We start from the raw sequence: 13882 nt of genomic DNA, 5'->3' as shown, positions 1-13882 counted from the left end.
TACCCAGTATTATTGTTTTTCACAGCACTTTTGTTCATTTATTTATTTGTTTATTTATTTATTTATTTTTTACACATACAGTTATTTATTCTTAGTGTCTCTCATCCCATTAGAACACAAGCAAAACAGGGGTTTAGGAAGTGTTCCCTGAAAAGCAAAACATTACTTCATCTCAGAACCCACACTGAGCATGTTACATGAAACCTGTAATCTGTTTTTATTTATAAAGTTCACGTGTTCTATGTCCTAGCTTTTTAAACAGTAGGTTACAACCACACTTGAGGCTGTCACACACACACACACACACACACACACACACACACATTGGTAGCAGTAAAAAGTTTCCTGAATGCGCAGTGACCAAAAGAGGATTCACAATCAAATGTGTAAGAACGCGCTGTGTTTCTGGAAGGACTTGCCCGTGTTATTTTTGCACATCACTGCTTTCTTGGCTCCGCACCTGCAACACGTGCGCTTTGGTCTGTGTGTGCTAGCGCGCTGCACAGACAGGCTGCCTGGAATACCCTCGTTCGAATCAGCACTTAGGAGTTGCCGTGTTCGTACCGCACATGCGAAGTTTTCTGCCCCTACAGAAAGATAACAGATAAATTACAGAAAGCCAAGGCCTTTAATATTTCCCGCCATTATTCCTCAGATGTAAGCACGGAATCGGCATGCCTTTGGATCCGGTTGTGTCACAGCGTTTGATTTCTAAAAGTTATTGTTTGGGTTCCTGACTGAGCTTCATAAGAAGTCAAAAGCTGAGGTTTGGACTTGAGGTAGGACAGAAGGTCAGCGATTTTTGAAATGGCTCTAAGCATACTTTTGCCACTCTGTGCCACGCATCTGTGTGCTGCAGTGGTTTGACCATCGACAGTTATAGCATGAAAAACATCAACCAATCCTGAAAACTGTGGAGGCTGCTGAATAGGTGCTGCGGCATCCAGTAGTCAGTCAAGATTTCTTTATGTGAAAATAAGCGCATCTGTCTCATTAGCGCACGATTTTACTTTTGTTTTCAGAAAATCATGAAATTATACATATATGTGTGCGTGTATATAATATGTATATATCAACCAAAGAACTGCTTAAAAATAAATTTCTTTATAATTTATAATTGCTTGTTTTGTGTACCTATCTAGGGGAGGTTGAAGACAATTTCTGAAGTCATGAGAGGGAAAAGGTTAGGATGCCCTGCTAATTGCTAGGTGTACAGGATACCTGCCAACTTTGAAACAGGAGGCAGCTCTGACGGGCTCAGCTTAGAGCCGGCTAGGCTGGGCTGGGTCCCTTGGGCAGACAGAAGGCGCATGCTCCTTTGAGCCCGCGTCCCGGGGCTAAGCAGATGGCCAGAAGGGGAGGAGTCACCGGGGCACTTCCCGGTGACGGACTGCCCTGATTGGCTGTCCAAAAGGCCTGGAGAGGGTAGCAGCTCGACCCGCCCATCAGGTTGGTGTAAGCTCTGGTTTAGCCACGCTCTCCTGGCTACAGTGGGCAACACTCCTGGAGACAGTTTGGAGGACCATTCCGGGTGAGTGACGGCCTCTGGCCTGGCCCCGTGCAGCGGGCTAGGTAGCTGGTGCCTTGCGGGCCCCCAAAGCTGGGAGGAGAGACCCCGCCATGGTCTCTGGTCTGTTCCTCTGCTCCGGGCATGTTCTGCGTCGGGTACGTGCAAGTTCTTTTGGGGGCGGCGACGCTCTGGGTCTCTCCAAGAAGTGGCCTGTCCTTCCCTGGGTGCGGTCCCGCATCCTGGACAGGAGCGATCGGCGATCAGGGAGCCTGGCCAAAGTTTCCGAACTTGGGGACAGGCAGAACGCGTCTCAGTCCTCTTTGTTCACTCGTCCCGTTAGGTCTTTCAAGTGGGGTTAGCCAAATGCGTGGTCAGCGGCAAACTTGTGCGTGAGTCCTGGTTAAAAACCCCAGTGATACTGCTGTGTAATCACCTCGCCCTTTGCTTCCAGTGTTTGACTGGTGTGACCATGTTAGGTTGAAAAATGAGCTTAGTAGGACTCATTGTTGGTAGAGAAGCGGCGGACTGTTGGAGGCACTGCCAGGCGTGCAGCAGTTACTGAAAAACGACACAGGGCTCTCATTTTCGTCTGTCACTGAGCTGGGGGAGCTGGCCCAGCCCATGTTTTCAACGGCAGTATTTGTCATTTAGTTTGTGCAGAACTTGGCAGAGTCCTGGAGGTTCAAAGTTGAATCAGACTTAAGCTCTGCGCCCCCTCGCCTCTTTCTGGGGTGAACTGAAGGCAGAGAGATAATGAATTGGATTGTTACAAAGCCATAAGTACTGTGATAAAGGTGTTCTAAGAGCCCAGACACAATGACCTCAGAGCCTTATCACACAATCATTTTTTTGGGGGGAGAATTGCTTATCAGGTTTATGGTGCAACAGTGCAGTGCTGGAAGGAATGTCTAAAGGGTGACCTTCTTGCCTGAGTAGCTTCCCCTGTCACCCTCCTGGAGTGGGTTCCATTTTGGAGATTGTATGGGGTTCTTTAACACTGGCTTCCACCTCTTGCTTATTTTACATTGCGCTGAGAACCTTTATTATTATTATTATTATTATTATTATTATTATGCTGAGAACGTTTATTATTATTATTATTATTATTTTCACACCCTCCCCCTTTTCAGTGTGCATTTATGTTCTTTAGTGCTGAAGGACCTTCGGGACAGTGACCTTGAGATAAAAGCACAGCCTTAGGCTGTACTACATAAAGTCATGCTGGTAACTTATAGCAGCAATAGGCTTGCTTGGCCAGCACAAATTCAAGATAATATCCCATCCTGTCCAGAGTGCTGTGATTCAGTATCCAGGAGAAGTTACAGCAGCCGAAGGGAGTCAGTTCTCTTCTGCAGTCTCCTGAGGGCCAGTTTCCTAAGAAGCGTGGAGAACACTTGGTTTAAAGGAGTCTTTATAGTCTTTATTTATTATTATTATTTTCTAAGTATTTATTTATTTATTTATTTATTTATTTATACAATGTTTTGTCTGCATGTGCCCTGCACACCAGAAGAGGACACCAGATCTCATTACAGATGGTTATGAGCCATGTAGTTGCGTGGAATTGAACTCACGACCTCTGGAAGAACAGCCAGCGCTCTTGACCTCTGAGCCATCTCTCCAGCCCCCTATTTATTATTTTGAAACTACAGAATTGAGATATTAACATTGACTAGCAGGACGTATTGTAGACATTTCTAAGTTTTGACATGAACAAATGCCCATGATATTAGTTATGTTTGGTAGAAAGAGCACACACAGCACCCCCAAGAGTCCCTGTGCATGGTCTTCGGGGAATTTTCTCTCCTGCCCTTTCTTCTCCCCAGACATTAATATGTTTTCTGTTAGTGTAGCCTAGGTTACATATTCTCCAAGTTTTAACAACATTGGAATAATTCCTTCCCTCTCCCCTCTTACCCCTCCTTCCCTGACTTCTTTGATGTGGCATAATTATTTTGAGATTTGTCTGTATTGTGTGTTCATTGCTGAATTAGGTATACCTATAATTTGTTAATCTCTTGACTCATTTGGTTTGGCTTTTTTCCACCCCTAGCCTTTGGCCTTTATATACAAAGCTGCTACAATTATGTACAATTTATGTACAAGTCTTTGGGAATATTGTGGGCTACTCTTTTAAAATGATTATATGCATTTTTAAAGGCCTGGCTTGCAGTCCCAACATTTCTTCAAACTTTAGTCTGAACCTTGTTACAGACTGTGTCACCTCTCTCTTAACATCCCCAGTACTTTGCTACACTGTAATTTTGAGCCTAGGGTGATCTTTTTGCTGGTTAGAGAGTTTCTTTTTTCTTTCCATTCATTTTTGTTAACTTGAGTGACAGTTTTAAATCTTGACATATAATTTCCAGAGAGAACAAACTTCAGATATAGTGGCAGGCAATAGCTAATGCTGGGCGAATTTAAAAATGTATTTACCTCTCAAGCAGAGGGGAAATGGTGGGAAATTCTGTGGCTCTTCCTTTTTCTTATCCTGAGTTCCCTGTGTGCTGCTTCTCTAGAAATAGTTGGTTTACTTTTGTGAGGAGGTGGTGTGTGTGTTAACTTGGGGGTGGCCATTCTGTAGGCCTCTTAATGAAAACAAATTGATGTTTTTCCCCTCCCAGAGACGGCTGGAGTCATTCCATTCATATCTGTCTTCCCTGTGGGGTTTTATTTATCCTAAATTCGGTTCAAGACTTTCAAAGAGGGCCCTGATCTATCGAGGTGTGCTTGTGTGGTAAAATTCAGCTGGCTACTTTGCACGAGAGGAAGATGCGGCTCCTGGGCCTGGTGGTATGTTTTGTCCTTGGGATCCTGCTTTCTGAGAGACCCACGGGGACCGTATCAGCTGTGGACCCTGAAGCAAACATGAATGTGGTGAGTTTCTAAAAGTCACAACCTTTTGAAATGCAATGACAACGAGAGCTGTTTTGTTAAGTAGAGTTATATGGAGTCATAACTACAATCTCTTTATGGCTCATTATGATTTTCACTTTTTCTGAATTGTGTGTGCCAATTTCCTAAACTTTTCCCACTAGATGCTGCTTACCATTGATAACCAGCTTCATCAGCCTGATGAACAAAAGACACAATTTATGCTCAATAATGTGTTTAGCGATTTTATTTTTAAATAATTTTAAACACTTTTTTTTTTTGAGCCGGGCTTTCTCTGTGTAGCCTTGGTTGTGCTGGACTAGCTTTGTAGAACAGGTTGGTCTTGAACTTTCAGAGACCTGACTGCCTATGCTTCCCTGAGTGCTTGGATTAAAAACATGCACCACTGTACCTGGCTATTTTAAATATACTTTCAAACTGATGAAACTGTGTAAGCCCTTTACAAGAATGCCTTTGGTAAGTGCTGAACCTGAGCTGTGATTGAAAGTGCCCAGGAAACATAACCCAATACAGTTGCGAAATATTAGAAGGAGTTGTTAGAAAATATAAGTAAAAAAAAATAATTTAATTAAAGCATTTCAAAATTATTAATCTTAAGGAAACACTGAAATCTGGAAAAAAAGATACAACAGCAAGAAAATATAGATCATTAAAGAAACAGCAGCCTTAAATCAGAAGATGGATTGACCCAGCTGAAAAAATGGGTGCCTGCAGAGACAGAAATACTTCTAGGAGACAGGATAGTATGGCATGACACAGGCCAAGGATAAGTTTTCTTTCTGGCATCCTGCTCTTTTAACAGTTCCTTCCTAAGCAAATAATGAGATTAAAATCTTTCAAATGTTTATGGCAGAGAGGATAATGAACACTTCGATCTTCCAAGTAGCTGATTTATGCTTTCCTACTGAGCTCGCAATGACACTTGCTCCATGGATCTTTCCCTGTGGAGAAGTGAATTTGATGGCAGTTTCCTATTTTTCAGCTTTTCTTCAACCATTTTCATTTTCTTCAGATGAAGTTCTTTAGGCTTATTGCCTGGGTTAGGAACTTTAGACCATGAAAAATCTTAGCTGACATATTTGGAAATTAAGTCTTGATTTGTGCCTGATAGGCATTATGGAAACAATTTAACACACTTGGAGTAGAGCATGCTGGAGTGATGAGTATAAAATACTCATGTATTTATACCAGTGAGTATAAAAAGACTAAAAAGAGTGGGACTTGAGACGGGATCTTGGTTACTAGATCGAGGAGACTGCAGTAGCAATGATTTCCTTTAAAAAGCCAAAAAGAAGTCCTTGGATTTGTTTTGTCCTTTCCATATAACTTGGAGATTGAAGAACCAGAGTCTACCATGGAATGGCCATTGCCCTTTCTCTTCCTAGACTGAAATGATCTTGTATTGGGGATACCCTTGTGAGGAACACTCGGTCCAGACGGAAGATGGATACATTCTTACTCTTCACCGAATCCCTCACGGGCGGAAGAAACCTTTTGACAAAGGTATGGGTGTTTTCTGTGGAAGGATGTAATAGTGTTTAGAAGCCCCTGCCTCGTCTAAGTTGCTGACCAAATTCAGACTTCACTTGACAGTTTTGCCATAGGATGGCTGAAGGCCAAAGTACCACCTAAGCTGCCATAACCGTTTTAAAGCATGGCTGGCTTGTTTAATTTGTACTGGGATCTAAGGTCAAATTCCATTTAGAGTGTAGAAATGCCTCCTTCCTTTGTTTCTCAAGGAAACATTTTATGTTTTGGACTGTTGTGAGCATTAAGTAGTTGACTTTTGTAACTTAAAAATTACTTGGTTTGTTAAGAGGTAATATATTCAAATACTTCAAAACAAACAAACAATAAAAACAAAACCCAAGAGGCTAGAAAGATAGGCAGTAAATACTTTTTTTCTGTCTTACTTTCTATCTTTTTAAAAGGTATGCTTGTTGTATAGCACCTTCGTTTAAACCTTTGTACCTTCCAAATGCTCATTAGAAACAAATATGGATTATTTTTCTGTTGCCACCTTTTAAATTCAAAATGTACCGTAAAAGACATAGCCTTTTATTCTTTGAATTATTTATTTGCTATCAGCAAGCTCACAAAAAGTGGACTTATTTACTATCACAGAGATCTTCCTCATAATTCATAGAGCGCTTTTCTGAAGATACATAATATTCCATTGCACAGTAGTATCATGATTTGTTTAACAAGTGTCTGTTAATGAACATTTATCCTAATTTGCATTTTCAGCCAACAAATATTGCTGCTCAAATGAAACAAAGCAACAACAGCAAAAATACATCCATATGTTATGCAGGTTTATTTATAAGATAAATTTTCCCCCAAAGGATTTTAAGGGCAGAAGGTGTATGGATTGTGTTTCTGACAGACTTGTAGAAAATTGCCCTCTGCCGATGCGTGTGTTGATAGTGACTTTCACTAAGAGTATGTAGCACTCGTTTTTAAACTTTGTTAAAATTTGGGTTTCTTAAAGCCTCTCCCTTCCAACACCCCAACCCTAGGTAGGAGAGAGAAGGTTAGTGGGAAGAAGGGGCGCAGACCCCTTACTTCTCCCAGCTGTTTAGGGTCAGTGGGTTCCCCTGGGGCTATACCAATTTCCATCCACAGCGAACTGGCAAGCAGGCAGTCTCCTCTGAGTCACTGTGTTGAACAGTTTCTCTCCATCAGCCACACTGTCCATCTCTTGTCACTCCACACCGCTACAGGCCATATGCCAACACCGCTCACCACACCCTCTCTTTCTCTGGGCTCTCATATTTATATTCCTCAGAGTCCTAGACCATCTCCTCTATGCCCCACGAGGCAGGCCATTACCAGCTGGCACATGAGCCAGTTATCAGCTGTGGACAAACTAAAGCCCAAACTAAAATTCCGCACTTGCGATTAAAGCAAAAACATATTTACATAACATAACTGAGTTTACTAGGAACCCAAAACTTTCATTACAGGAGTATGTAAAAGTTCTTATAGATTTGCCATAAAATATGTACCTGGGCATATATTTATATCCTTTTTTGATAACTTTATAATTCAAGCAGAACTGTGGTCCTGATGAGGGTGATACAGTTTCTCGAGAAACTGGCTGGAAGTCCTAGCAGGTATCAGGATAGTGGATCTGCCTTTAGTCATCTCTCAAGATGTAGCCTATTGCTCTTCTGAGAACCGAGGTCTGGGTTAAATTGTCTAGCTCTGTCTTCTGTTGGGGTTTTAACCGTGCAGATGAGTGTTCTTTACCTCACACATGTCTCCAGTGCTTATTCGGAGTGAACTACAGATCTGGCGTGAATCTGAGCGTCACATCTCTGCCTGTGTTTCTCTTTATGTCATGTGAAATTCCTATTTTCTCTCTCCCCGTTACATGGTACTAAATAATGCTTATGTGGCTATGGCAGCACTCTTTTCAAAATTCATTTGAGATTTTGTTTTAGTGTTTATAACTCTATGCTATCACTTTCCTTTGTGAAGCTTACAAGAGATGTTTCCCTGCTCTCAAACATAAAGTATATATTTTATGCAAGAGCGAGCATATGATCTCAGTTTCCTTACACTTTCTTTCTTTTTTCCAAAGCAGAACAAAACAAAATCAGGTATTAGTCTGTATCTAAAGAGAAGTAAGTATGAATATTATTTTCTATACAGTTCTGAGCTAAGCAGTAATCACTAATATGAGCCATCATTCAAAGGTTCCAGGAAAAACCATGCTGAGAGATGTACCACCTCCGTTTCCACATCCCACCCCAGGCTTCTGTCTCCACACTGCAATGAAAGCTGTCAGGGCTCCTGTCCGGTGCACACACCTCACACTGTGGCAGGTGGAGGTGTTCCTGGAAGGGAGGTGCCCCCTCAAACAGACAGCATTACTTGGAGACAATAGCCGGTCCCCTTGCCGGCTGGGGGAGTCTTGTCTTCAGAGTGCAGGACACAGATTGCCAGTGTTTTGAGTCAAATCTGTCTTTGGTTTTTCAGTCTCCATCTTTCTTCACAGTTCTGAGGAGCTCCCACCCAGCCCTGGAGAGGCTGATGGTGTGTGTGTTTACAGCCAGCCTCAGAGGGAGCTTTTGAAGGAATTCCGTGACTCAGCTCTATAAAGGAGTGTAATTTTTCTAAGAACTGCATAGACACTTTACCTGTGGTTTGCTCTCTTTGGCCTAACCCCAAGTTCTGGACAGGAGCTCTTTATTGTGGCTATGCAGAACAGTGTGCTCAGTGCTGTTAATCTGCCTTTCTGAAAGAAAGAAAGAAAGAAAGAAAGAAAGAAAGAAAGAAAGAAAGAAAAAAAAAGTAAAAGAGAATACACAGTCCCCAAATTGGCACCAATCTTGTGAATATCACTTCCCCTTTGACTTCCTATTAATAGCACATCACCTTTGACCTACCCTGGAAATCGCTAAGTCATTTTCCTTTTGTTTGGCATAGCTGGGGATTGAACCTGGCTCCTAGTGCATGCTTGGCAAGCACTGTTGCCAAGCTACACCCACAATCCTCGCAGAATTTTTCTTGATTCCCAGTCTCCAGGCCATACTATCCCTTGTTAATACCATTCTCCTCTGTTCTGACCACACTTCCCCTTAGACTCTTGTTACCGTTCATCTAGGCACCTGGGACAGCACAGACGCTGAGAGAATCTTGAGAGAAACACTTTGGGGTGAGGGGATCCCATATGCCAGAGAAAATGAATCTCAAAGAAGGAACATGGAAACTTAGTATTATGTTTTATGAAATTAGCTTTTAACACATTGAAAGTAACACCCTATAACCTTATTCTTTACAAGTAATTACAAGACACACTAAAATGTTGTTTATTGATTGGGGTGATGTAAACAAATATGGGGAATGCTAGTTTACAGAAAAGTGGTGAGTGTGAATAGCTTCTCTTAAGTGTCGGAGGTTCTGTGTGGACGCAGGGCTGAGCCAGGTTGCCTGCTGTGTCCATGCCCTCCTGTAAGCTCTGCTGCTTGCTGTCTGCTGTGCCAACTCCTCTGTCCTGTGTAGTTTTGCAGAGGAAGGTGCTTAAAGCTCAGCCGTGGCATGATTTTGTGAGAGAACAATCTTTATGGATCTAATGGGGAAGATGATGACATTTCCTTAATATTCTGTCTTAGCTGCTTGTCTGCACTTTTCACTTCATCCAAAGCAGCAGACTTTTGGAGAGCATGCTTGCAATTTTCCACTTAAAATACATTTAGTGCTAGGCTCCTGTCTGTGATTACAGCAGAGCATTGTTAATAGTGTCGGGGGTTGGCTGTCTCCCATTGGGTCGGTCTCAGCTTGGGCCAGGCATTGATTGGACATTCCCTCAATCTCTGCTCTATTTTTATTCCTGCACATCTTATAGGCAGAGTAAATTTCGGGTAGAAGTTTTTGTGGGTAGGTTGATGTTTCCCTCCCTCTACTAGGAGTCCTGTCTAGTTAGAGGGTGGCCTCTTCAGTCTCCATGACCCCTGCTACTAGGAGTCTCAGCTAGAGTCACCACTCTATCCTCCCAGAAGCCTCTCCTGTCTTAGGTGTCCAGCTTGTCACAGAAATGCTCCCTCCCTTGGTTTCTCTTCTTTCTGCAGCCTCTCTGTCCTCCCTCACCCCACCTCCCCAGGTCTGATCTCCACCCTCTGTTGCCTGCTTTATTATTGCTTAATCCTGGTGGGGCTGTGTTGCCAGGCCGCAGAGGGGAAGAGGACATGCTCAATCCTGATGTGACTTGATGAGCCAGAGTGGGTTGGGAAATAGGGAGGAGAGATGGGGAAGAGGGAGTGAGGGTGGGGCAAGAAGGAGGGAAGTAGGGAGGGTGATCACAGGGGCTGTGAACAGAATGTATAAATAAATTAATTAACTAAAAACACATTAGTGAATGAGTGTGTGTGTGCCTTAGAGAGGACATTAGATATTCTTAGCAGTCATTCTCCGCTCTGTTCCTTAGAGACAAGGTCTCTCACTGAGCCTATAGCCTGCCTGGTAGCCAGCAAGTCCTAGTGATAGTCCTTTTAGGTTTTGTTGTTTTGTTTGTTTGTTTTGATGTGGGTGGTGGGGGAATCTGAACTCAAATCCTCATAATTTCACGCAAAGTACTCTTTCTCACTGCACCATCTTCCCAGCTCTAAGCAACCATTCTCATCAGATGTTTTGCTAGTACTGTATTTGCTGAATGCTTAAGGGAACTGAAACAAGGAAACTAGTCATTTATAGAAAAGTGGTTTTGTTTTCATCTGCTCAGACTTACTGCTGAGTGTTAATGCTCCAAGGCTCTCATTTCCTGCTTGGACCAAAGATTGCAAAAACTTGTATCTTTCTAACTTACTTCTGGAAAATTTCTAGGTTTCTAGATCAATAAAGTCATTTACTGCTTGAGACAGACAAGGCAAAGGGCAGTCACCTGGGCATTTTGACGACAGATGCAGTATCTCTTGAGTTGAGGATATGCCCTCGTACAATAAGTATTGAGCAAGCCAATCCCATGATTACAATAATGTAGACTTTATTTAGCTAAAACAAGGAACTACTACTTGTGCCAGCATTAAAAAGAAAATACAAAGGAAATTTACTTACTAATCGCCTAACTGGGAAATAAGCCAGTTTTTAAAGAGAACCTCATTTGTAGCTGAAAAATTCTGCATCTGATGGCCTGGTAGGTGAAGTAGCGTTCTGGTCTGTGAAGGCTGGAAACGGCCATGGGCTATGTCGGACTGGGCACAGTTTCCCCAGTGGGGGTGCCCCCTGAGCCATATGAGTGAAAGTAGGTGAAAGTTCACTATGTGGCTTGTGAGTTATCTGCCAAAGAAAAGACTCCAGGCCTTTGTTTCGATTTGGTTAATTAAGTTAGCATCCTGGCCCATTCTAGGTTTTCCTTTCCTTAGAGAAATCCTCCTTTTGAAGGAAACCATTTGTGGGCTTCCGGCTTGTTTTACTTACCTCCTTATTTATTTATTTGTAGTTAATTAATTACTTAAAAGCAGCTTCAGTAGGCCTATATAATCTGGCATGTGACTCCTTGTGGCAGAGGCACTGAGCACATGCAGGCTGAGTGCGTGCCCAGGCTTTCTGGGCTTCTGATGGTTTATTGAGTAGGGGATTGCAACTGAATCTTTTAAAGTCAGTAGCATAAGTCCTGCTGGCTTTACAGTCTGTTTGTCCAACCCTGAAGAGGTTGGAGCAAAGGGGATGTGTAGCACTGAGGAGCACACAGTGTCCTGCCCTCCGCTTCCCTTTCCCCACACCCTCCCCTTCTTGGCTAGCTGCTGCTATTGTCTTGCATCTGGGAGAATATCTACTGTCTCCTGTGGCATACACTAGGATGCACACATCCACATACACACACACTCATGTACTCATGCACTCACTCATCCATGCTCATAAGCACCTATGAGACAACGTATTTTAAACAGAAAATTGCAAGAATAGTCTCCAGTAGCCACAGTGCAAACGCCTGCTGTTCTGGATGGAGTGAAAATGTTCTAGGTCACAACTGGGTCAAGGCTTTCTACCTTCCAGGCTCAGAGACAACCAGGGACAAAATCTGTGGACTTACTATAGAGGGTGCCGGAGCCCACTGACAGAGTCGAAGAGTACCTGAGTGGGGAGTGAGGACTGAAGTAATTAAAGCAAGTCACGCCACACACAGAACCAGCTGAGAGGGCTGTCAGTAAGCCTGCAGTCTTGAGTTTATTCCACAATTCCTTTTTAGAGGCCAAGCAAAAACAAACAAACAAACAAACAAACAAAGTCTCATCAATACAACAAAGAAGTTCATGTTCATGGGACTGCCGAGCTTGTTTTCTTAAACTACTTCACTGTAGCAGATACGGTCCCATGTCACACAAACAAGTTTTGAGGAACTTGGCGGAACATCCTCTTATCTCTGTCTCAAGGTGAAGGCCAGGTTGAAAGCATGTTTTTCCGCTGAATACTCAATAACAGAGCAGCTTGACTAACAAGCAGGCCTCCGCAGGAAGGTGAAGCTAGGGGCTGTGTCGAGTAATGTGAGCATACCAAAAGCACCAGTCAAAGGCCTAAGTGTGATGGTTGCAGTTTATTTATGAGTTTCTTCATCTGTTACATGGTACGAATAATACCTACCACATCATTGCTGTAAGGTCTGTGAGGTGCCTTACCCTGAGCAGTAAGATACCTTGTGCGATTCAGTGAGGCTTCTTACCCTGTGCAGTGAGGCGTCAAACTGAAACTTCTTTTTTTTTTTTGTTTGTTTTTGGTTTTGTTTTTTCAAGACACGGTTTCTCTGTGTAGCTCTGGCTGTTCCTGGACTTACTTTGTAGACCAGGCTGACTTAGAAATCACAGAGATCTGCATGGTGGTGCAGGCCTGTATTCCCAGCACTCAGGGAGACAGAGGCAGGCAAATCTTCTCTTTTTAACTTTCAAATGTCACCACGATCTTGATACCTGCTTTCTTAGCATCCAGTCCTCTGTGGCAGGGAGTGTATCCGAAACTGCAAGAAGCAAAGGAAGTTTCCAGAAGCATGCCTGAATTTGTTTACCAGGGGCAGAAGCTTCTGAAGATGCATACAGTGGGTAGAACCATCTGGAAGTCAGGTGCAAGTGTGCGTTCCCCTGCTGAACTTCTCTGTGATCCCCTTGGCTCCCCTCCAGAGCTGACTCATTTCCCAACATTCATCTAACTGTGGACTTAACTTCTCTGGTCTGGAAGGGCAGGGAAAGGCAAAAATGGTACTTCTGCACAGGAACGATGGCCACCTTCATGTTGTACGACATGGAGGTGATCTACCATATACTAATTGTGTGACACTGGGGCATGGTCTTCTCCACACTTCAGTCTGCAAAGTAAGAAGAATGGTAGATGTGGTTCCTCACCAGTCTGACTGTGCAGTGAACTGTGGAATACAGTATCCTGTCTGTGCCTGTACCTACACAACTCTTGGTCTCCACTTACTAATGGGTGACGCATTCCAGTATCTCCAGTGGATGCTTGAAACCGGATACTCTCCAGTTCCATAGATACCATGTTATTTATATACAAATATACCCATGATAAAATTTGGTTAATATGCTAGAGATCGTAGGACATTAGCAAGAATTATAGTAAAATAGGGCAGTGCTACCAGTGTGGTATGATAAGTTTGCTGGCATTGTTAGTCATATACTGTGGGCTGTCATTACGGGAGTGTTGAACCTAAGTACTGCTAGACCGTGCCGGTAGCTCTGCAACTGGAACAGCTGCTTTCTAAGTGGTGGCCGGGAGGGTAGTGGACACAGCGCGGCTGTGATGCCCAGAGTGATTCATGTTCTTAGTGGGTGGGTAGGAACCAGCCACCGGGACTAACAGGAAAATGCCGCTGTTTCGTGCATTCCCGGCCTTTCACTGTGCGCACTTGTAACGGCTTCAGCCTTAGCAGTTGCGGGGGCTGTAGTGAAGGAGTCAATAACGTGGATGACGTCGCTGCCTTCTTGCTGCTGAACGCTCACAGTGACCTTCGCCAGGGGTTCGGAAAGC

The 13882-nt window shown here is 43.3% G+C and overlaps 1 protein-coding gene across 2 annotated transcripts in view; it reads left to right on the top strand.

Annotated features, from left to right (window-relative positions):
• The first annotated feature begins 1375 nt into the window (after nt 1–1375).
• The window catches only part of Lipa (lipase A, lysosomal acid type), a 37489-nt gene continuing 24982 nt past the window's right edge, over nt 1376–13882 (top strand). The window contains exons 1-3 of one of the 2 annotated variants that reach the window (XM_021662691.2): nt 1376–1531; nt 4135–4387; nt 5791–5908. In XM_021662691.2, coding sequence (XP_021518366.1) covers nt 4283–4387; nt 5791–5908 — 223 coding nt within the window. In that variant the 5' untranslated portion in view covers nt 1376–1531; nt 4135–4282. Of the gene's footprint in view, nt 1666–4134; nt 4388–5790; nt 5909–13882 lie in introns of both variants that reach the window. The other variant, XM_021662692.2, reaches the window with a different exon arrangement.

Source organism: Meriones unguiculatus, chromosome 1 (assembly GCF_030254825.1).
Source record: "Meriones unguiculatus strain TT.TT164.6M chromosome 1, Bangor_MerUng_6.1, whole genome shotgun sequence".
Taxonomy (NCBI): Eukaryota; Metazoa; Chordata; class Mammalia; order Rodentia; family Muridae; genus Meriones; species Meriones unguiculatus.
Note: the sequence above shows the minus strand (reverse complement) of the source record. Positions and strands in the feature narration are given on the sequence as shown.